This window comes from Mustela nigripes, chromosome 14 (genome assembly GCF_022355385.1).
Source record: "Mustela nigripes isolate SB6536 chromosome 14, MUSNIG.SB6536, whole genome shotgun sequence".
Taxonomy (NCBI): Eukaryota; Metazoa; Chordata; class Mammalia; order Carnivora; family Mustelidae; genus Mustela; species Mustela nigripes.
The window spans coordinates 35,248,139-35,269,490 of NC_081570.1; the positions used below are offsets into that span (position 1 = coordinate 35,248,139).

General features: G+C 53.0%; 4 protein-coding genes across 11 annotated transcripts in view; 2 read left to right on the plus strand and 2 right to left on the minus strand.

Moving 5' to 3' along the window:
- The first annotated feature begins 5,474 nt into the window (after positions 1-5,474).
- Positions 5,475-7,468, plus strand: HPDL (4-hydroxyphenylpyruvate dioxygenase like). The gene has a single exon (XM_059376500.1). It carries the CDS (start codon positions 6,060-6,062, stop codon positions 7,173-7,175), a length of 1,116 nt encoding a protein of 371 aa, XP_059232483.1. The 5' UTR covers positions 5,475-6,059; the 3' UTR covers positions 7,176-7,468.
- A 394-nt stretch (positions 7,469-7,862) lies between these two features.
- On the minus strand, positions 7,863-16,237 carry MUTYH (mutY DNA glycosylase). Of its 6 annotated transcripts, XM_059374569.1 has the most exons (18): positions 15,916-16,003; positions 12,371-12,496; positions 12,197-12,275; positions 11,956-12,076; positions 11,251-11,399; positions 11,122-11,161; positions 10,926-10,999; positions 10,747-10,788; positions 10,600-10,671; positions 10,394-10,507; positions 10,211-10,308; positions 9,988-10,132; positions 9,845-9,908; positions 9,501-9,692; positions 9,261-9,397; positions 9,023-9,175; positions 8,781-8,822; positions 7,863-8,078 (listed from the first exon to the last, which is right to left on the minus strand). In XM_059374569.1, exons 3-18 carry the CDS (start codon positions 12,209-12,211, stop codon positions 7,947-7,949), a joined length of 1,590 nt encoding a protein of 529 aa, XP_059230552.1. In that variant the 5' UTR covers positions 12,212-12,275; positions 12,371-12,496; positions 15,916-16,003; the 3' UTR covers positions 7,863-7,946. The 6 variants fall into 6 exon arrangements, with proteins under 6 accessions (XP_059230552.1, XP_059230553.1, XP_059230554.1 ...); XM_059374570.1 differs by lacking the exon at positions 15,916-16,003 and adding an exon at positions 16,148-16,237 and having other exon boundaries at positions 12,197-12,496; XM_059374571.1 differs by lacking the exons at positions 12,197-12,275; positions 12,371-12,496; positions 15,916-16,003 and adding an exon at positions 16,148-16,192.
- TOE1 (target of EGR1, exonuclease) lies at positions 16,143-19,639 on the plus strand. Of its 3 annotated transcripts, none has more exons than XM_059374574.1 (8): positions 16,143-16,228; positions 16,981-17,129; positions 17,219-17,259; positions 17,393-17,489; positions 17,613-17,771; positions 18,024-18,283; positions 18,484-18,643; positions 18,724-19,639. In XM_059374574.1, exons 1-8 carry the CDS (start codon positions 16,177-16,179, stop codon positions 19,342-19,344), a joined length of 1,539 nt encoding a protein of 512 aa, XP_059230557.1. In that variant the 5' UTR covers positions 16,143-16,176; the 3' UTR covers positions 19,345-19,639. The 3 variants fall into 3 exon arrangements, with proteins under 3 accessions (XP_059230557.1, XP_059230558.1, XP_059230559.1); XM_059374576.1 differs by lacking the exon at positions 16,143-16,228 and adding an exon at positions 16,447-16,858; XM_059374575.1 differs by lacking the exons at positions 17,219-17,259; positions 17,393-17,489.
- TESK2 (testis associated actin remodelling kinase 2) overlaps positions 19,538-21,352 on the minus strand; it is a 133,137-nt gene continuing 131,322 nt past the window's right edge. The window contains exon 11 of the mRNA XM_059374567.1: positions 19,538-21,193. Coding sequence (XP_059230550.1) covers positions 20,472-21,193 — 722 coding nt within the window. The 3' untranslated portion in view covers positions 19,538-20,471. The remainder of the gene's footprint in view (positions 21,194-21,352) is intronic.

Below are 21,352 nucleotides of genomic sequence, written 5' to 3' on the forward strand. Positions count from 1 at the left end.
ATGAAATGGCATTAACCCAAATCACTTTCTTGCCAGAGAACTTTACATTCTTAAAGGAATCCAAAGTCTTAGTATACCTCCTACAGAGTAGACATCTGGCAGCCAGACCAGTGAGTGCCCATCAAGGCTCTGATCATTGCCCAGCCCAGTCAGGCCTCTGCCCATACCTCTACACAACCGAAGTCAGTCCTCTGCTCATAATTCTACACAACCAACTCTCGTTGAGTATTCAGAAACAGCTCAATTGCTAAAGAACCACCTAGGCAAACATAAAACTCAGCCTTACAATACCTCTGGGAAAGAGAAGTGTCTGGATATATTATTAATTGCAATCATTTACTAAGCCACGTGCTTTAGGCAAGTCACATTGCTTAGCATGACCCTTGTCACAAATTCCACTTAACCCTAACCCTCACTTGTCCCTCTAGTTCATGGCTAGCTCCTAACCCTCTAACCTAACCCTCACTTGTCCCTCTAGTTCATGGCTAGCTCCTGATGGCTCCTCCCCTGTGCCTCTCCCATGTCCAGTTGTCCATTTGCAATCAAATAAGAACTGGCTGGTTTCATCCTGGACTCTAGGAAGCACGACCCTGGCTCCTCAGTGAGGATACAACTTGGTGTCAGGACAACAGCCTATGATGGGGCCTCCCTGGAAATCCCCAGGCTACGTTCATAGCTCAATCAAGATGGGAGAGCCACTTATCAGTGCACAGGTGAGCTGTCTATGCTTTGTGGACTTCCCACATGCCCTGATCACAGGCCTCTCTCGAAATCCCTTCTATCTACACCTGCCTCTTGCTTCCTACATACACACTCAGGACTCCTAAATGAAGATGGAGCAGGAGGGAAATGGCCAGGCTGTAGATTCAGTGAAAATAGCACGAGCTCTGTAGATGGAAGGACAAAGGTTTGAATTTCACCATTTTACTTAGCAGCTGTGTGACTTAGGCTGCTCACTTAACTTCTCTGAGTCTTACTTTCTCATCTCCAAAAAGGGGAATTATCTTCTGTACTCTTGGGGTTTCTGTGAGGATTAGAAACAATATATATATGTGTGTTATGCCCAGTGGCACTCAACCAATGTCAGACAGAGGTGGGTCTCTTCATACTCATTAAAATACATATACTTTCTGATCCCAGGACCAAAAGTTCATGCCCCAAGAATGGGTCCCTGCTCAGCAGAGATTCTGCTTCTCCCTCTCCCCCTACCCTGCTCCAGCTCTCTCCCTCTCTGTGTCATGCTCGAGCTCTTTCCATCTAATAAATAAGTAAAAATTTTAAAAGTAAATAAAATAAAAGCATATATACTTTCTGTCCCTAAATTCTTACAACCACCAAGCTGCATGGTCAGCCCACCAGTGGTGTTGCTGTGATGAGCTGGTTGGGTTATAGCTAAGTTTTCCTGTTAGGCCTAGATCTTAGTCTCATGCAGACATGGAAGTTTGGGCCCCTGTGTCCATGGTTTGCCTGGGACTGTCCCAGTTTAAGGACTGAAATTTCCACATCCTTGAAGCACTGGATATTCAGTCTTGGGAAAACTGGGATGGCTGGTCACCCTATGAAGGCAGCTGACCCAGAGCAGGTGGAGCAGCTGTCAGATCTAAGAGAAGAAGCTGGGCTTCCCTTAACCACTCCCAGCTGGATGGATGGGCCGGCCAGGTGGGCACTTACTCAGCCCCTCCTTCCTGGTGCCCAGCAAAGTCCCTGTTAAGCAGAGGTCGTGGGTGACATCTAGAGGCTATATTAAAAACTGCAGTCTGGTAATCACCCACCCGCCCTTGAGGCCTTAGTTTGTTCATTAATAAATATTGAGGCACTGGACATAAGTCTTAGGGGTCTTGGAAGACATCCTCAAGCAAGTTAAGCTGAGACCTACTGCTTGATAAAGTGTTAGCTGGGTCAAGGCAAGTGGGAAAGAAAGTATCTTGGGCAGGAGGGAACCGCAAAGACTGAAGATCTGAGTGGGAAGAAGCATGAAACTTTCAAGAAACTACAGTATGGGTGGGGGTTGGATGGCGACACCAAAAGCTGGAAAGATTGTCAGCGGCTAATCAGGTAGGAGAAATTTTTTGATCTTTTCCCTAAGTACAAGCAGAATTTAGTGAACGCTTTAAGCAGGATAATAATATAATCAGATCTACATTTTTCAAAGCTAACTCTGGCTACAAGGTGGGACTGGTTAGGACAGTAGTAAACCTAAAGCCAGACAGGCAATTATTAGTGTCCGGGTGATGCAGAGACAGGGAGGCCCAGCATGTGGGTGGTACAGAGAGATGAAGAGGGAGGTGATGGCTTGAGAGACGTTATGGAAATAGAATGGGCAGGGACAGGGGGATTGACTGGAGGTGCGGGGTGAGAAACAGCAAGATTCAAAAATGTTGTAGGTTTCCGAATACGACCACTGGAGGGCAGTGGGACAAGTGCTGAAATGGGAGCATGAGAAGAGGGACAATGTTGGGCATGTTGAATATGAGGTGACAGAGGGACATCCAAATCAAGACGGCAAATAAGCAGTTGAAGGGGGACGTCGATGTGGAGATTATCCAGCAAGGAGATGGTAACTGAAGCCCTGAGCAGCACCAACATTTACAAATAGGCAGAGGTAGAGGAGAGAGAATGCACCAAAGGAAAACCAAGTGAGTATGATGTTATAAAAGGGGGCAAGAGTATTCAGAAAGTAGACAGTGGTCAGCTGCAAAAAATATTCTGAGAGGCAGTGAGGTGAGATCTGAAGGTTGTCCACTGAACAACGTGAAAATCATTGCTGACCTTCAGTCCTTTTAAGGGGGAATAATGGACAGAAAGACAAATACTGCATGATTTCACTTATATGAAGCTCCTAGAGTAGTCAAAAGTAGACTAGGGCTTCCAGGGGTTGGCGGGAGGAGAGAGTAGAGAGGTCTTTAAGGAGGACAGAGTTTCAGCTGGGGAATAGGGCAAGAATCCCCTAGACGATGATGGAGATGGAGGTACTTAATACCACTGAACTTGCACTTACAAAAGGCTAGCAAGATAAATCTTACTATGTTATGTGTATTTTGCCACACATGCATACACACACACAAGTCACCTTCTCAGTGAGGTCTTCCAGGCCACCCTTTGTAAAATGTCAAGCACTCCACAGACTCGGAGAGAAATGAAATCGGATGGAGGAGGGGGAGGGGCAGGGGCAGATGCCGGTGACCCTAGAGAAAGGAAAGAACCACTCGAGCCGCCTCCGCGAGAAGTGGGGAGCAAAGGGGCTGGGAGGAGCGGGTTAAGCTGAGGGCAAGGGTGACACCTAGAGGTTATGTTAAAGAACAGCAGCTGACAATCGCCCACCGGGCCCTGGAGGGAAGGAGAATGACAGGATGGGACCTGAGAGGCGCGAGTTCCGGAAAAGAAATGTCAGTTCAGGCTGGTAGAGAGGAGACGGGACGGGGTGAGGTCAGGCTTTGAGGGGAGAAGCGTGCACCTCCGCCAGCCCCCGGGCTGGAGCTGAGAGCTGCGGAAGGGACTTGGTTCTACAGGTTCAGGACGTGTATAGCACCTCCACAGCCGGCTCCCCACTCCTGCACCGCCGCTGACCTGGCCGTTGTGGAAGGCGGATGTGGCACGAGGCCTCCTGCAGCGCCATCGCCTCACCCCTCGGACCTACGTGCCCTCCAGCGCCCACCCTTAGCATCCATAGCCCCAGCAGGAAGGCAGTCGCGGACGGGCACAGAGGACGCCATCATGCGGAAGTTGCCCCAGGGTCCTGACCGGGAGGAGATGGCGGTCTTACATTGGTCACAGCCCAGACGCCAGCAGGGCTGCAGGAATGGGAGTCTGGCTGGGGGGGGGGGGGGGGGGGGGGAAGGGGGGGGGGCGGAGAACCAACATCAATGACCACCTCTACCCTTTCAGCCCCCCACCCCCCAAAATGGCCTCTGGGTCAAGGTCAAGCACAGTGCTGTTGAAGAGCAATATGCCCTAAGATCTCCTTTTCTTTAAGTCAGACCCTTCTTGGCCTTTAGAAATCTACCCTCTTCCTCAGGACCAGGTGGGAAGTGATGGGTTTAGGGGACCCGTTTCTGTGCCCTCTGTCGGTACATAGGGCCCTTGAGTGGAAACCCCTCTGGCTGGATCAAAGACCTGGAGGCACTAGAGCTGCTCACCTGGGGCCTTAATCATGATAGCGTGGACAGGAGATAACCTATTCTGCCCCAACCCTCACAGAGCGCTATCCCCAGAGGCCCTAACCTCAGAATCCACACCAAAGCCAGGGCCTTCCTAGAGCCTTTCCAGTGCTCAAACCTGGCGGGGGCGGTCCAAATATGGTTGTTATTCTGAGTCCTACTGCAGCCCCTCTCCTTGTGACATACAAACCCACTTTGTATGTCCTGATCCCACGTAGCTGGGCTCCGGCGCATAGGCTAAATCCTGGACCCCTTGTCAGGCTGCAGAATATACTATCTTATTTAATCACAACAACCCTATGAAGTAGGTACTATTATTATTCCCATTTTTACAGAGGAAAAAATCAAGTCTCAGAGAAGATAAGCAACTTGCTCCAAGTCATACAGCTACTAAATATTGGAGGTAGTTTTCAAACCCGGGTCTATCCAGCTTTTAGAACCCATGTTCTCCAATTTATTAGTCTGCAGAGTAGCACCAAGTGTATTTTACCATTGCTGATCAGCTTCTTGGTACTGCCTACCTGACTGCAAGACTAAACACGCAGCCAGACCTCTTTTTCTCAGCCCTGTGCCTCCATCACAACCTTCTTCCTCTTGCCAATGAACTTGACAATGACGTAATACTGAATGGTATTATATCTGCTCCCTGACAAAGGAATCTCCTTTGCAATGCCTGGAACCATAGCATCTATCCCAGATGTCTCCCCAGTCTTATGCTCTTGCTCCTCTGAGGGTTTGGCTCGCATTCCTGACCTTTTTGCTTGTGCCATTTACCCCTGAAGTGCCCTTCCCAAACCCTCCAAGAGCCACCCGCTGAAGTCTCAGAAGACTCCTATTATCTACTCAATTCTACTCAATCCAGTGATCTCACACAATTCTGGGTCTCAAGCCCAGAAAAGCCTATAGAAAGCTTCTCTGGCCCAATACCCAGTCAGGAAGCTACAAGGAGGGCTTGAGTTCTAGTCCTTTAGGGTCAGGAGGGAGAGAAAGGACACTAATGCAGCTGTTTCTTTCAGGTCATGTGCCACCGGTTTTTTTCTCCAAATCTGGCTTGGGTCAGGGTCAAAAGATTGTTGAGAGAGAAGTGGGGTTGAAGAAAGAGGCGCAGTTGAGAGACTAACAGAGAGAAAGAGGTTTGTAGGAGCCATACAAATGACCTAGCTTCCTATAACATCAGTTTCTCTGGACCAATTTGGGGAGGGAAAGAAAATATGTAAAAACAAATTTTGATATTTTTAAAGTTTTAAAGGAACATTACGCGTCAAAGGCAAAATTCTCTAGAATTTTTAAGCTAAAACTTGACACTGGTAAATTCCTTGCTTGGGGCAGGGGCGGGGGTAAGCGGTTAGGAATTCTGGCTCCTCCCCCAGCTAGGATTGGTTCCCTTTGCTCTTAAGTTTAGGGGAGGAGAGAAAGCCCGGCCGCTGGCACCAAGTGAAGGCAGCTATTGTGGTCTCCGGGGCGGTGGGAGTAGGGAGGCTCGGTGCCCGAGGGCATGGCCCATAAACAGGCTCTGGGAAAGGGCAGTCCTGCGTCCCCGCTGTACCCTTGGCGACACGGTCTGCGTGGGAGGAGGAGAGTGTGAGCCGCGGTCCCTGGCGCCGCCCCCTCCCTCCGGCTGCACCCCGGCTCTGGCTCCACGTGGTTTTCACCACTGGCCCCGCAGACCGCGTGGTCCCAACGCTGCCCCGGATTGGAGAGGGCGTGGCGGAGAACCGCGAGCCCCAAAGGGGTGAGTCTGTGACTTCCTCAGAAAAGAGCGAGGAATGCGCTCTGAGGGCAAAACTGGACTCCACTGGCTTCTGACGACAAACCTGGGACGGAGAGTCCGGGAGTCTTGAAAAGCCAGGTGAGCGGCCTTACTAGGGGGAAGGACAAGCCAGGGTCATCACCCGGACCGCCATGGCCGTGCACGCCCGTCGTCTGTGCCACATTGCCTTCCACGTGCCGGCGGGGCAGCCCCTGACCCAGGATCTGCAGCGTCTCTTCGGTTTCCAGCCCCTGGCCGTGCGGGAGGCAGAAGGCTGGCGGCAGTTGGCCCTGCGCAGCGGCGACGCGGTCTTTTTGGTGAACGAGGGCGCAGGGCTGGGGGAGCCGCTGTACGGCCTGGACCCACGTCATGCTGTGCCCAGTGCCACCAACCTGTGTTTCGACGTGGCGGACGCGGGCGCTGCCGCCCGGGCATTGGTCGCGCAGGGCTGCAGCGTGCCGGTGCCCCCGGTTAGCGTGAGGGATACGCAGGGCACAGCCACCTACGCTGTGGTCCGCTCGCCTGCCGGCAACCTCAGCCTGACACTCCTGGAGCGTGCGGGCGTCCGAGGGCCTTTCCTCCCAGGATTCCAGCCCGTATCCTCTGCAGCCAGCCCGAGCTGGGTCAGCCACGTGGACCACCTGACCCTGGCCTGCATCCCTGGCAGCTCCCCCACACTGATGCGCTGGTTCCACGACTGCCTAGATTTTCACCACCTGCCACTGAGTCCAGATGAGGACCCCGAGACAGGCCTCGAGGTGACAGCAGGATCTGGGAGAGGGGGACTGAAGCTCACGGCCCTGCAGACCCCACCAGGCAGTGCTGTCCCCACTCTCGTGCTGGCTGAGACCCTACCAGGGGCTTCTAGTGGACAGGACCAGGTGGAGCAGTTCCTGACCCGGCACAGGGGACCAGGACTGCAGCACGTGGGGCTCTACACGCCGAACATTGTAGAAGCCACTGAGCGGGTAGCAGCAGCTGGGGGCCAGCTGCTGGCTCCCCCTGAGGCATACTACGAACAGCCAGGCAAGGAAAGGCAGATCCTAGCTGCTGGGCATGAGCCTAGCCTGCTGGCCCGACAGGGGATCCTGCTGGATGGCGATGAAGGCAAGTTTCTGCTTCAGGTCTTCACCAAGTCTCTCTTTCCAGAGGACACCTTCTTCCTGGAGCTGATTCAGAGGCAGGGGGCCACAGGCTTTGGCCAGGGCAACATCCGGGCCCTATGGCAGTCGGTGCAGGAGCAAGCCACCAGGGAATGGGAAGCCTGAGGAAGGTTGCTGCTGGTTTCAGCCTCCTATACTGGAGCACAGGGCCAGCTGAACTGAGAAACACCTGCAGAGGCTTGGGGTGAAGGGCTTTGTCTCCAGGGGCCAGGTACAGCCACCATGTCTTCGGTACCTACCAGAACTTGAAGCTCTCACTGGGGTCCAAAGAGGTGGGATTTTTTTTTTTTTTTTTAAACCATGAAATGTTCTTATATAACATATGTTCTATAACTAACATAAAGAATGATAAAGGAATTATAGTAGGAAATAGAACTTACCGATATTTTTGAACCATCTTTGTGACCTTCTCTGATCCCATTTCTCTCCACCATATCCCCCAATTTTATGATTATTAACCCTTGATTCGCTGTATTGTTTCACTACATATGAAACAATACAGAAATAAATTTAGTGTTTAAGGTAGGAATTTAAGACAACAAATCCTCCCGGTTCCCTTCTCCCTAGGGAGCAGCCTCTGTGGGTGGGGAGGCCTTGGGCAGGGGGCCCACTGCAGCTGCTTTCTTCCTCTCTCCTGGGGGCTGGGGGAGGACGATCACTCGGGACAGAACACTCACCTCCATTTGCCCCGGGCTGGCTGGGAGTGCGGGCTGGGAGTGCAGGACTTCACCACTTTCCGGGCCCCTCTGAGGAGAAGAATGAGTGGGCTAGGGAGGAGGTGCAAAGTCTCCAAAAGGACTATAAAAATAAGTACTTTATTTAAAAAAAAAAAAAAGCCAAAAACGGATTCTCAGGAAGTGGGGGCTTGCAGAGGCGTCACTGGGCCGTACTGTTGAGGTGGGGTGCATCCGTGGGGAGGTGAGGCCGGAAGAAATTATCCAGGACTTGCTGGCCCGGGCCGGGCCTTTTCCGGCTGGATGGAGTAGACACTGGGGACCGTTTGGAACCCTGTGCAGAAGTCAAAGGAAGGAGCCACTCGGGGGGCAGCAGACTGTCCTCTCCTGCCCCCCCTCCACGGCACTGATACAGCTCAGGTTCCTGTCTGAATGCGGTAAAGCTTCCAGCTGGTCTCCATTATCTACACCTTCAGTCAACTCTAAATGGCAGCCCAAGGTACTCTCCCTAAGATACAAATCGGACTTCTCTCTCCACCAAAAATGCTTTCGTGGCCTGGTGCCCCTGGCCCTGACTGGCCTGCGCAGGCCCTGCCCATCAAATGTGTCCCTGCGCGCAGCACTCTGAGTTACACCAGCTTTGCTCACACTACTCTTGTAGGAACATTCTTGCTGCAGACTCCCCTTCCAGACCTGGAGATAATGATTCATTTCTTAAAACCAGATTACCAGCTGCTGCTTCTAAGCAGCCTTTCCTGATCTTTGCCTCCCAGACAGAATGGAAAACTCTCATAAACCACAAAACCTAGTACAAGCATTTTTCACACACCTGTGACCCTATTGTCTCCATCATTTGTTCTTATTCTCCACCCCAGATTCCAAGCTCTAAGGTCTCCAGGGAAGAACTATTACTTGGCTGCCCACAGCGAAGTCTGGAGGGGATAATGTTCACCCAAGCACGTGTCCTTTAACTCACTGAAAACCCGTGGGTTCAGGGCTGGGGAAAGATGGCTGGGTGAGGGCCAAAGAGACTTACCTTGCGGGTGCCTGGCTGTTGGCCCTCATACACACGGAACACCTAGCCAAGGAGAGACGGGGAGAGCACAGGGCTGGCATCTTAACCCCAAAGAGCCAAACCCCTGTGGTCTCTCAACTTCATGCCCCCCACAACACACCTGTTTAAAATAGCTTTTGTGTTTCTCTGTTTACATGGTAATAGGTTCACAAAGAACATACAGGAAACACAAAAAAGTACAAGGAAGACAACACAAGTAGTGCCTTTTTCATAGCGGTGGACACAGCAGCAGTGTGAAACTCCTCGCGGGTCAGCCAGCGAGCGCCAGGTGGCGTGGCGGTCACTGGGGTGTGCCCGTCCAGGGCCAGACTGTATACTTGATATGTCAGCTTGATGTGAGAGAAGGTGTGGACCACCTGGAGGGAGAACCAAGGGGCTGAAACAGGCCCATGAATGTGCCCACAGAAGCCAAGACCCCTGCCCCTCCCTTGGGTCCCTCACCTGCCCCAGGTGCTGGAGGTGGGTGGCTGGGAGGGGCCCAGCCCAGCGCTGCAGCTCCCCCAGCAGGGCCTGGTGCTCACATGGCCTGGAGGGCTCTGCAGTCACACAGGGGAACTCCCACAGTCCTGCCAGCAAACCTGAGAGAAAGGGCAGCCAGGTGTGGCCAGGCGTTAGCTGTCAACGCCTTCGTGTCCCCCTTGGTGCTCCTGCCACCACCCTGGGCTCCGAGGATCTAGCTACCTGAGCTGGGCCTCTGCACCAGCAGAATTCGAGGACCTCCACGGGCCCTGGGCTGCTCCAGAACACAGACGGCAGAGCACTCCTCCCTGGGGGGCCTGCGGCTGGCTTTTCTGGGGAAGTTGGTCACTCCCAGTGTCTGGTCCCAGGGCTCCATGGGAGGCGCACACAGCTGGCACTGCCCCGTGCTGGGAGCTGGGAAGAGAGAGCCTCAAGTGCTGCTAGGCCCTGAAAGCAGGCCAGGGCCCAGCTCTGCAGAGTCTTATTCGGGGTGTAGGACAAACTGGAATGAGGCTTCCACAAGCAGGTCCCCAACGCTGCAGTAAAGGGCTGGGGCTGGCACTCACCGCACTCCTCCACGTCGGGGCTGCCTGGCAGGTTCTGCAGGGCCAAGTGCTGTTCCCGCTCCACCTAAGGGGCATGAGGCAGATGTCATGCAGCAGGGGCTGCCCTCTAGGGCCCCTGCCTGACCCTTCCCCAAATGGCTCACCCTCCAGTGTGCACGGCACAGGCTCTGCACTGGGCACTGGCTGCAGCGTGGGTGCTGCGGGGTGCACACTGTGGCCCCCAGCTCCATGGCCGCTTGGTTTGAGTCCCCGGGCCGGGCAGGGTCTACCAGCTGCTGGGCTAAGCTCCTACAAGGGAACGTGGCTGTGAGCCAGAGACACTTTAGAGATACCCTTCCCGGTCTCCCCATGACCCCGAGATCCTACCAGAGATGCTGGGAGACGAGGGTGCTGCTGGGGTCCGCACCAATGGCTCGGACTCGGCACAGGACCCGTACGACATTCCCGTCTACCACACCGGCTGCCTGGCACAAAGGAATCTAGGAGTTAGCCTGTACTGGGAGGAAGAAGGATGGGCACGCACCAGGCCGGGGTGGGCTGGGGACTCACCTGTCCAAAGGCAATGGAGGCAATGGCTCCAGCTGTGTACCGCCCCACGCCAGGCAGGAGCTGCTGCAGGGTCTCTGCTGTACGTGGCACGTGGCCGCCTAGCTCCTCTACCACCTGATTGTGAGGACCGGGGAGGCTCTAGGTTATGAAACACCTGAGGCCCTGGGCCTCACCCCTTTACCTGTTACCCCCTGTCACTCCCTCACCTTCCGGGCTCCTTCCTGCAGCCGCCGGGCTCGAGAATAGTAGCCCAGGCCCGCCCAGAGCTGGTTGACCTCCTGTGGGTGAGAGCAGAGAGATCAGTGGTCAGTCCTCACTTGTCCCAACTCCCCCAACCCCAGGATGACTCTTACCTCCAAGGAAGCACTGGCCAGGTCCTGCAGCGTTGGCCACTTCTATAGCTCGAAGGCAAACAAAAAGGAGCAAGCTCAAAGTCAAGGGAAGTGGAGGAAACCTTCTTCACCCCTACCCCAAAGGCTGGGCTCTCTCTGGGGTCTGGCTCATGACCCTCCCCTTCCTTCCCTGGAGTCACCTGCATCCATCGGGTATAATAGTCGATCACCGTGGCAACCTGGGTCTGCTGCAGCATGACCTCTGAGACCCACACTGGGGGAGAGGGGTTGGCATGAGGGCGTGGCCAACCTGCCCTGTTCCCAGCACACAGCCCCTAGACCCCAGACCAGTAGGCATCCAGGCAAAGCAGCCCAGGTCCCAAGACATGCACTCACCAGCATATGCCCGCCTGTCCAGGTCCACCTCCCCCTCCGCCTGCCAAAGCAGTCCCAGGGAAGGAGTCAGTATGGAGACCGCTGGGCATCCACCTCCCACCCTGCTCTCCCTGTCCCTCGCCTGCTTACCCGCCTTCTCCAGGGTAGGTCCCGCTTCTCTCGGTCGTACCAGCTCAGTAGCTTCTCCCGAAAGACTGTGACCTCAGCTGTGTCTCTGAAGAGATGGTACGGGGAGAAGGCCTGCAACACCACGTCCTTCTGCCGCCTAGCCAAGTCTGCTGGGACCACAGGAAACTCAGGTATCATCCCTGCCTAGGCCGTGCACCAGGTACCCAGGGCACTGCAGCCCGGATGCTCCCACTTAGGGTGTCCCCTACCCCCAACCCCTTGCTTAAGCTTTGGATCTGAAATCAGATCAGAATTCTCTAGCTGTATGTAACCTGAGCCAGATTGCCAGCCTTAATTTTCCCAGGGTGGTACCACCACCTTCTTTGACTCTGGGTCACAATGAACACCCAACAGTTTCGGCCAAGCATAATGTATACATGTGCAGGGCTTTCCCATTTACAAGACATTTTCGGGCTCATAAGCTCAACTGATCCCATGAAAGCCACAAGAGGAAGGAAATGCACAGACAACCACTCCATTTCACTGGTAAGAAAGCAGCCGTTCAGGGCAATCATCCCAAAGTGACACAGCAAAGTCAGAAGAGACCTTAATTAGTCCCGTAAGGTCCTGACACATAACTGTGCTCCTTTCCCAGCCCGAATCTCCCTCCTTTTCATGGCCAATGAATCCAGCACCTTTGTCTTTGACTAGGACTGAGCTCCTCACCATTTGGGGTAGAAGGCTTGACCCGACTGCTGCTAAGGACACACTTCTTTTTTCCCTCCTGGTGGGATGCCTGTTTCCTGTGATGACTCCTCACAGCTGTTCGTGGCTTCTTCATGATGGCCTAAAGAGAAAAGCCCAAAGTGGTCAGTCACAACGAGGCTGAATCTTGGGGCCCCACAATGGGTATAACAGCCACCTCCCTCTCTGCAATCCTCATGATAGAGTGTCTAGCTTTCCTCACTCTCCAGATGCTCATGGGTTCGCTCTTGGCAGGCTGTGGCACTGAGGGATGACCAGCAGGGCTGAGTTTCTGCAAGTGACTTCAGAGAGACCAACATAAGCGAAATCTTGGAGACACGCAAAAGAGACCAGGGCTGGGCTGGGCAGGATACACCTGTGTATCCCGGATGCTCACTGTGACTCTATGTGTGGACAGGGGCTCAGGAGGTGTGTCTAGAAGCACGCAGCGGGCAGAAGTTTATCTGGTAGAGATGCAGCACAAGAAACAGCCTTGAGCCATCATGTAGTCCAAACTTCCTTTCTACAGAAAGGAGAAACCAAGGATCAGAGATGGGAAAAGATTGGCCTGAGAGCAGATGGCAAGTTGGGGTGGTGGCAGTGGTGGTGGGAGCGGATGTGCTATTTTTATTCCTAATCTTTTCTTAATGTAGTAAACCAAAGCTGGCTGCCCACTGGTAATGAGAAATGTATCTGGTTGATCTTCATCGCTCCCTTACTGTTCTTTTGGTTAGTAAGGGCTTACCGTGTGCCAGACCCAATGCTAAGTTAAGCGATTTCCCCCTCCATCTCCAGACAACGTCATTAGGTATATGCTTGTATCATCTCCACTGCAGTTATGAGGAAACTGAGGCTTCTGGAGATGAACCAACCTGTGCACCCAAACCCAGAAGGTCTGCCTCCCGAGACTGCACTCCTGTGCTGTGCTCCACCAGTCCCCGCTGAGCCCCTGCTTCAGACTCTTTTTTTTTTTTTTAAAGATTTTATTTATTTATTTGACAGACAGAGATCACAAGCAGGCAGAGAGGCAGGTGCAGAGAGAGAGAGAGAAGGAAGCAGGCCTCCTGCGGAGCAGGGAGCCTGATGCGGGGCTCGATCCCAGGACCCTGAGATCATGACCCGAGCCGAAGGCAGCAGCCCAAAGCACTGAGCCACCCAGGCGCCCCCCTGCTTCAGACTCTTAAAACCTCACTTCATCACCTCATTTTCATCAAGAGCTTCCTTCTTCCTTCAGAGAAAAGTGAATGCACAAGCTTCCTGTCCTCTGCACTTACCTGCATTCTCCCGCTCCCTCTCCTCCGGATAGGAAATAGTGGTCTCTCCCAAATGCGCTGAGCTCAAGGTCCTGCTCCTTTATCCCTTTTACAAAACCCACTCTCCTTCCTTTCCGAGCCAACCTATGGTCACCAAACTCATTAACTCCATAATTCATCCTACAATCTATTTTCCAAGGAGTAAAGCCGTCTTTTAAGACACGATCGGGGCACCTGGGTGGCTCAGTGGGTTAAGCCGCTGCCTTCGGCTCAGGTCATGATCTCAGGGTCCTGGGATCGAGCCCCGCATCGGGCTCTCTGCTCAGCAGGGAGCCTGTTTCCCTTCCTCTCTCTCTGCCTGCCTCTCTGCCTACTTGTGATCTCTCTGTGTCAAATAAATAAATAAAATCTTTAAAAAAAAAAAAAAAAGACACGATCGTCTCATTTTCTTACTTAAAACCTTCAATGGCTTCCTACTAATTCACTGAGTAAATATTTATGTAGTGCCTATGTGCTAAGCAGTTTTAAGTACTTGGAAACTTCAGTAAATAAAACACCAAAGGTTCCTGTCGTTATGGAGCTTATATTCTAATGCGGGGAGGGGGGAACAATAATAATTAAACTATATAGGATGTTAACTGATAAATACTAACACAAAGAGAAGATGTAGAGTAGGCGAAGGGGATAAGGAGTGGTGATGGTGGAATGTTGCGATTCTATTTTTTTTTAAAGATTTAATTTATATATTTATTTGACAGAGAGAGTGAGAAAGCACAAGCAAGAGAGCAGCAAGAGGGAGAGGGAGAAGCAGGCTTCCCACTGAGCAGAGAGCCTGGTGTGATTGGGGAGGTGGGGTATCAATCCCAGAACCCTGGGATCATGATGTCGGCCAAAGGCACACGTTTTAAGACTGAGCCATCCAGGTGCCCTCTGGAATGTTGCAATTTTAAAGCACATGGTCAAGGTGGGACTTATTAAAGTGATATTTGACCAGTGATTTCAGGCAACTGAAGGAATTCGCCAAAGGCATCCTACAAAGGAGCTAGTGCAATGGCCCTAAGGAAGATGTCTGGTGTGTTTGTAGAATACTAAGGAAGCCAGTGTGGTTAGAATGGACCCAGGAAGGATGAGCAGTAGAGGAGGTCAAAGAAGTAAAGAAGGTAGGGGGCACAGGATCTCTAAGTACCTTGTAAGCAATGAGGACTTTGGCTCTCACACCCATTGCTCTGAGAACCCAATCCTCTTAACATAGTCTTGTAGGCTCCAAAGATCCCCACCTGCCTCATCCCCTCACTCACTATGCTCCAGCCATATTTGCCTTAATAGTTGCTTCAATCCCCCACATATCTGTCCGCCTTGACATCTCACCCAATCCTTTTTCTCTCTTTGGACAGCTCTTACCCTGTTCTTCACCTAACAGTTCCTTACTCTTTCAGGTCTCTCCCCCTCCCCCCTTTTTTAAAGATTTTATTTAATTATTTGACAGAGAGAGAGAACAAAGCAGGAGGAGCAGCAGAGGAAAAAAGCAGTCTCCCCACTGAGCAGGGAGCCCGATACGACCCTGGCTGGGATCGTCACCTGAGCCAAAGGCAGATGCTTAACTGACTGAGCCACCCAGTCACCCCATTCTTTCAGGTCTTGACTTAAATGTCCAAATCAGCCCCCTTCCCCTAGTCTCACAATCTTATGTAATTCTTCATTTTTTCCCTCTTATACTAATTGTAATTTTTTTTTTTAAGATTTGATTTATTTATTTGTCAGAGATAGTGAGCACAGGCAGACAGAGTGGCAGGCAGAGGCAGAGGGAGAAGCAGGCTCCCTGCTAAGCAAAGAGCCCGATGCGGGACTCGATCCCAGGACGCTGGGATCATGACCTGAGCAGAAGGTAGCTGCTTAACCAACTGAGCCACCCAGGCGTCCCTACTAATTGTAATTTCACATTTATTTATGTTTCATTGATCAGTACCCGCTTACCTGACTTGACTACAAAACTCTATGAGCAAAGACTGAGTCTATTTTGTTGACTATTGAGTTCCCAGTGCTGAGCACAGTGCCAGGTAAGTTGTATACAACAAGCACTGTTGAGTTAATTAACCGGATGAAATATAGTAAGAGGTTTCTTTCTTTAGAATGGGAGAAATCCAGTGCTCGCTTCGGCAGCACGTATACTAAAATGGGAGAAATCCAAACGATACTAACTAATGATGAAAAAGACTCAGTGGAGAAAGGTTGACGATGAACTAGAAACAGTAAATAAAGAAAGGGCTGAGACTCCTTGATGGGAACCAGAGCCCAGGAGACAGAACTGGCCTCTGGTAAGGGCTCACGGTATCAGGATTCAAGTGCAATCACCCTGGAGGTCAACTGTACCTCCTGTCCGGATTATTGCAAAGGCTTCCCTGCCAGTCGGTGGCTCTAACCCCTCTGGCAGCCTCGTCTCGAGTCCCCCTACCCGCCTTTTCACTTCTGGAAGTGAGGTCTCCATTCTGCTTGTGAATTTACCTATTACCATTAGATCCTTTCTCCCTACACTGCCCTGTCTGAGCCTAACTCCTGGGCGCGCTTCAGGCTGGCCCGGGCAGCCTCCCAGCCGCTGGGGACTGCCATCCCCACCCCGGGGCCGCGTGGATGAAGACCTCATAAAGCCGCCGCCGGCGTTCCCGCCCGGAGAACACAGAGAACGCATTACCTCCCGTTCAGTCTCCCGCGCCCGGCTTCCGACGTGCTCCGGGGGCGTGGCTCCGACCGCACGGCGCCAGCCAATAGGTCCCCGCGCGCGCCGGGCCGCCCCCATCCGTGCCAGACCCGGGAGGTGTGAACGGAAGTCCGACCCGTCGGCGACACGGAGGGCGAGGCCCCGCCCCGTCCCCCACCGCCAGAGCCGCGCGGAGAGCAGGCAGGCGGAAGCTCCGCGTACCCACCAACTACTCAGGCGAGGGCGCGCGGTGTCATGGCCGCCGACAGTGGCGATGGCGCAGCCTCAGCCCCAGCGGCCCCTGACGGTGAGTGGCTTCCGGGGGCTTCCCGCTTTAAAACCCTATGCGCACCGGAGAGGGGAAGGCCTCGGGCTCTCGGCTGTAGAAACTAACGTTTAGAGGACCAGCTCTTCCTTCTAAGCCAGCCACGAGGAGACTACAAATCCCGGCGGGCAGCGCGGTTCGGGCTGCGAGAGCCTGGCGCGTTGAGAGCAGTCGGGGCGGGTAGGGGCGTGTCGGGAGGTGTAGTCTAGAGTCCTGGTTCTGCTGCGTGGCGCGGGTCCGAAGGAAGTGGAATGTATTGGGAGCTTGGCTTTGAGAAATTATTTATGAGGCTTTGGAGGGTACTAGTTACCGTTGCTTGTGGCTCCTGGGGCCCCGTGGGAACAGTACTATGGAGCTTTGGGAGGCATTAAAGGAGTCGCATTCCTCAAGCCCTGAGAAGGATTTCCTGCGGGATGTGGGAAGAAGGAACCTCACAGATCGTTTATCCAGCGTTCCACTTCTAAAGATTGTGGTGCTGTGGGAAGAAGCAGTTTTCCCAAAGTCTGACGTAAACCACTGAAGACGCCGGCCTTTTCCCCCCAAATTCAGAGCACTGCTCACCCCTAGGCCTGTGTGTAGAGCGCATGTGATACAAAGGCTTGGAGGACAGAGGTGCTATTTCTTGCCCTAATGGAAACTGCCCCCCAACGTTCCACCCCGAGCCATGGCCTACACCTTGGTACCTGTTGCTCCGGGCCCCTGCCCCAGCATTACCATCCACGCTCTCTCCTTAGCCTCAGGCGGTGTCAGCAAAAGCACAAAATCTGAGGAGAAGCTAGCAGTCCAGGTGCCCGTGGTGGATGTGCAGAGTGACAACTTCAAGGAGATGTGGCCATCCCTCCTGCTGGCCATAAAGACTGCAAGCTTCGTGGCTGTGGACACGGTAAGGGCAGGGGAATGGGGAGGGCAGGTAGCTGTGCAAGGGCTGGTGCTGGGAACCTGACACAAGACTCTCCCTTTACACACTCCCAGGAACTGAGTGGGCTTGGGGACAGGAAGAGTTTGCTGAACCAGTAAGTATAAGCCCTGATCTTAATGCCAGCCTTGGCAGGAGGGGCAGACTTCATCCCTGGAGTAGAAGTCACAGTCCTGGGTGGTTTGAGGGCTAACTTCCAGCTACAGCCACCCCCTAAACCCAACCCCAAGGTGCATCGAGGAACGTTACAAGTCCGTGTGTCATGCAGCCAGGACCCGTTCTGTTCTCTCCCTGGGCCTTGCCTGCTTCAAGCAGCAGCCAGACAAGGTATGGACTGATCTTCCCATCCCTGCTCTGTGGCCGCGGGGAAGAGGGTTGAGATCCCGGAGAACATCAGGTGTTCGGTATTTCTATCCCAAATCCTAATGTAGCAGATCCTTTCTCTCTCAGGGCGAACACTCCTACCTGGCTCAGGTGTTCAATCTGACCCTGCTGTGCATGGAAGAGTATGTGATAGAGCCAAAGTCTGTGCAGTTCTTGGTACAGCATGGCTTCAACTTCAACCGACAGTATGCTCAGGGTATCCCGTACCACAAAGGCAATGACAAGGTAGGTCTCCAACCTCGACACTGCCCCTTCTGTGATTTCATTTCTTCCTAACTGGTCTGGGTACAGGGAGAGGATCTGCTTCTTAGGGAGTATGGGAAATCACTAGGGATAAGGCTAGGGAAACAAGCCTGATCCCCAATAGACTAGCGTAGGGAGCGAGAACTTTCCAGATAGGGGGCCAGGGATAAATGTTGTGCAAAAGAGGCTCCCTACAGGACTGTCCTTCCCTATGATCCCTTTCTTTCCACCTAGGGCGATGAGAGTCAGAGCCAGTCAGTGAGGACACTGTTCCTGGAGCTAATCCGGGCCCGCCGGCCCCTGGTGCTACACAACGGTCTCATAGACTTGGTGTTCCTGTACCAGAACTTCTATGCACACCTGCCCGAGAGCTTGGGAACCTTCACTGCTGACCTGTGTGAAATGTTTCCAGCCGGCATTTATGACACCAAATATGCTGCTGAGTTTCATGCGCGCTTTGTGGCCTCCTACCTAGAATATGTTTTCCGGAAATGGTGAGGAACTGGTTCAGGTTTAGGGGTGGGGCCTGGTATAAGCCTGACTATTTCATTCATTTAAGGTATTTATTGAGTGTCTGCCATGTGCCAGGCACAGTATTTGGTGCTGAGTATTCAGCAGTAAGCAAAACTGACAAAAACCCTATTCTCTTGGAGTTTATATGCTAGTGGGCCAATACCTTCTTATGCTGTTTCAGTGAGCGGGAAAATGGGAAGCAGCAGGCAGCTGGCAGCCCACACCTGACCCTGGAGTTCTGCAACTATCCTTCCAGCATGAGGGCCCATATCGACTACCGCTGCTGCATGCCCCCTGCAACCCATCGCCCTCATTCCACCAGCGTCTGTGACAACTTTTCGGTGAGAGCACCCACCCATTTCTTGGGGGAGGGGAGGTTCTGATGCCTGGAACGCCTCTCTAAGCCTTTTCCTACTTCTAGGCCTATGGTTGGTGCCCCCTGGGACCACAGTGTCCTCGGTCTCATGATATTGATCTTATCATTGACACCGATGAGGCTGTGGTGGAGGACAAGCGGCGACGGCGGCGACGTAGGGAGAAACGGCGGAGGGCTTTGTTGGGCCTGCCTGGGAAACAGACCTCTGAGGAAACTGAGGATTGTCCTCCAGTGAAGCAGGTCTGTGGCGATGGCCTCAAGGCTGAAGAAATGGAGCAAGAGGTAGCTGAGGATGAGACTAGGACCCAGCCTGGCTTGGAGCAAGGTCACAAAAATGACTTGGAGCTGGACCTTAAAACAGCAGGGCCAGAAACAGCTGATACAGCTGCCCCAGAAGTGCCAGGGAGTCAAGCCGGTCCTCACCCAGTGCCTGGGGATGGACTGCATCGGGCTGGTTTTGATGCCTTTATGACAGGTTACGTGATGGCCTATGTGGCAGTGAGCCAAGGACCCCAGCTCTGTAGCTCTGGACCCTGGCTACCTGAATGCCAAAACAAGGTATACCTGAGTGGCAAAGCTGTACCCCTTACAGTGGCCAAGAGCCAGTTCTCCCGATCCTCCAAAGCCCACAACCAGAAGATGAAGCTGGCTTGGGGCAGCAGCTGACCCAACTTTCGCCTAGCACTCAAGGCCCAGGAAGAGAACTGAGAGTGGAACAGAGGTGTCTGGGTTCCTCTAACCTGTAAATGTTCTACTCCCACCTTCTACAGAGCTGGGGGTTTGGGGCTGGTCCTGGACTGGACCACCTCCTTTACTCTAGAGGGTAAGGAACAAGGGTACAAGTAAAGAGGCTGACCAGCACCTGTAACACAGACTTTATTTATTTTTAAATCTGAAAGTGTCTTGGGAAAAAGTATTACCAAAAAATCAACAGAAACAAGTTATGAAAATATTTGACCAGCTTCATCTTTGGTTATTTCTTATTGCGGCTCTGTAAGGACAGACTGTTCCCGTGGCTCCAGCCAGAGCAGGAAGGGAAGAAAATCCGCCTGTGCATAAGCCATTTAACCACCTGGGTGTATCACATGTTGACAAATACATAGAGCAGGCCCTGAGGCCTACAAAACCGGCCCCACTCCCAACCACAAGGTTGAAAGTTTCTGGGGCAGAACATTAAGATTCCTTCATAAATATGAAAATAGATTAATCAACTGGAAAAGATCTTTGAATAGGTTAGCTAAGAGCCATGACCACCACGCTGCCTCACCCTCCCCTTGCATAGAAATGTAGTGATGTGGTCTGACCATGCAGTAAGTGCAAACAGCAATTATTCAAGTGTCTTAGACGTCCTGGCAAGAAGCTCCCCGTTCTTCAAGTCTGAGAAATAGCCATGCCTTTTATGGCTTCCTGGTTAGCTCCAGGTTCCATCCAGTAGCTTATATGACAGACCTGGGGTGGGAGAAGAACCTGGGGTATTAGCTGCCTGCCAGCTCAAACCAGAACTAAGAGTCCTCTGGTCCTGTCTGGGGAAGTGCAGTGGGAGTTGGGTGGGAGCCAGAGCTCCTTGCTGGATTTCAGAAGCTTTGTATCAGCTGTTGGCCCTGCCTGGGAAGGCCTTTCACTGTTGCCTCCCCTCTCATACACAGCCATTGGGCACTTGGAGCCCCCAGATTGAGCCTGGCCTGGCCTGCTTGCTCTATAGGCTGCAGGGAAGAGTTGAGGCTGTGCACCAGGGGGGCCCTGTGGCTTCAAATGAAGGTCCACCCCCAAGGTGAACTGGGGACTAACCCCTCTCACCCATCCTGTTTTCCCTGGGTTTTCAGGCCTATGCCTGAGACAGAGAAGGGGACTGGAGCCAAGCCTCTTGGCCTTTCTTCTTCTACCTCCATTTCCTCAGAAGCACCTGCAAGGCATGAACTGGCCCCCTGGGGCCTGGGCCCCAAACCATTTTCCTCCTGGGGACTGGAGCAGTCCATGGCTTCGTGGGCTGGAGCAGCTTGGAGGGCAGAGGCTCGGAATGGCGGGATCTCTCTCACTCTGTACTTGAGACTACTGAGGCGTGGTGGGGGCCCATCAGATAGTGATTCTTCTCGGCCAACAAATGGACAGGACTCTCGATGCAAGAACTCTGGTGAACCAGGCAAAGAACGCCACCGGTGAGCAGGCGGGGCCGGGGGGTCCTGCCAGTCAGCCGCAGGCAGAGTTCCGGGCCCTGGTGCATCCAGGTCAAATACCAGGGAGATAACAGATTTGCTGGGCAGGTCAAAGAACTTGACCTTGCCACCCTTGAGGTCCTGGCGTGCACTGAAAGGGTTGATTTTGGGGATGCGGGCAGCACCATCTCGTGGCTGGTAGTATGGGTCCAAGACATTCACTGTACGTGGGGGTTTACGGGAGAAAATGTCTGATTGGCTTCGAGACAACCAGATAGTACGTCTTGGGCGTGGGGACTTGGGAGGGATCTTGTCATCCAGTGTGCTCAGTCGCTTCACCCCAGGTCCTTTTTCCAAGAGTCCTGAAAAACAATGAGTCAAAACAGGCTTACTCACATTAGTCATAACAAACAGAAGTGGCACCTTGTGCCACAAAGCATTTAACCAATGAGAAAACTCAAGAGAGGCCATATGCCGAGTCATATTTCTTAGAGTCCAGTACTTTTTCCATCATCCCCTGT

Excerpts from the sequence above, each read along its gene's own strand:
- TOE1 (XM_059374574.1), top strand. The coding sequence starts at position 16,177 with ATGGCCGCCGACAGTGGCGATGGCGCAGCCTCAGCCCCAGCGGCCCCT. Across the intron at positions 16,229-16,980 it reads AGCCCCAGCGGCCCCTGACG|CCTCAGGCGGTGTCAGCAAA; the intron begins GTGAGTGGCTTC and ends CTCTCTCCTTAG. Across the intron at positions 17,130-17,218 it reads GCTTCGTGGCTGTGGACACG|GAACTGAGTGGGCTTGGGGA; the intron begins GTAAGGGCAGGG and ends ACACACTCCCAG.
- MUTYH (XM_059374572.1), bottom strand. The coding sequence starts at position 16,020 with ATGGGGGCGGCCCGGCGCGCGCGGGGACCTATTGGCTGGCGCCGTGCG. Across the intron at positions 10,672-10,746 it reads TGGCCAGTGCTTCCTTGGAG|GAGGTCAACCAGCTCTGGGC; the intron begins GTAAGAGTCATC and ends TCTCACCCACAG. Across the intron at positions 9,176-9,260 it reads ACCTCCAGCACCTGGGGCAG|GTGGTCCACACCTTCTCTCA; the intron begins GTGAGGGACCCA and ends TTCTCCCTCCAG.
- HPDL (XM_059376500.1), top strand. The coding sequence starts at position 6,060 with ATGGCCGTGCACGCCCGTCGTCTGTGCCACATTGCCTTCCACGTGCCG.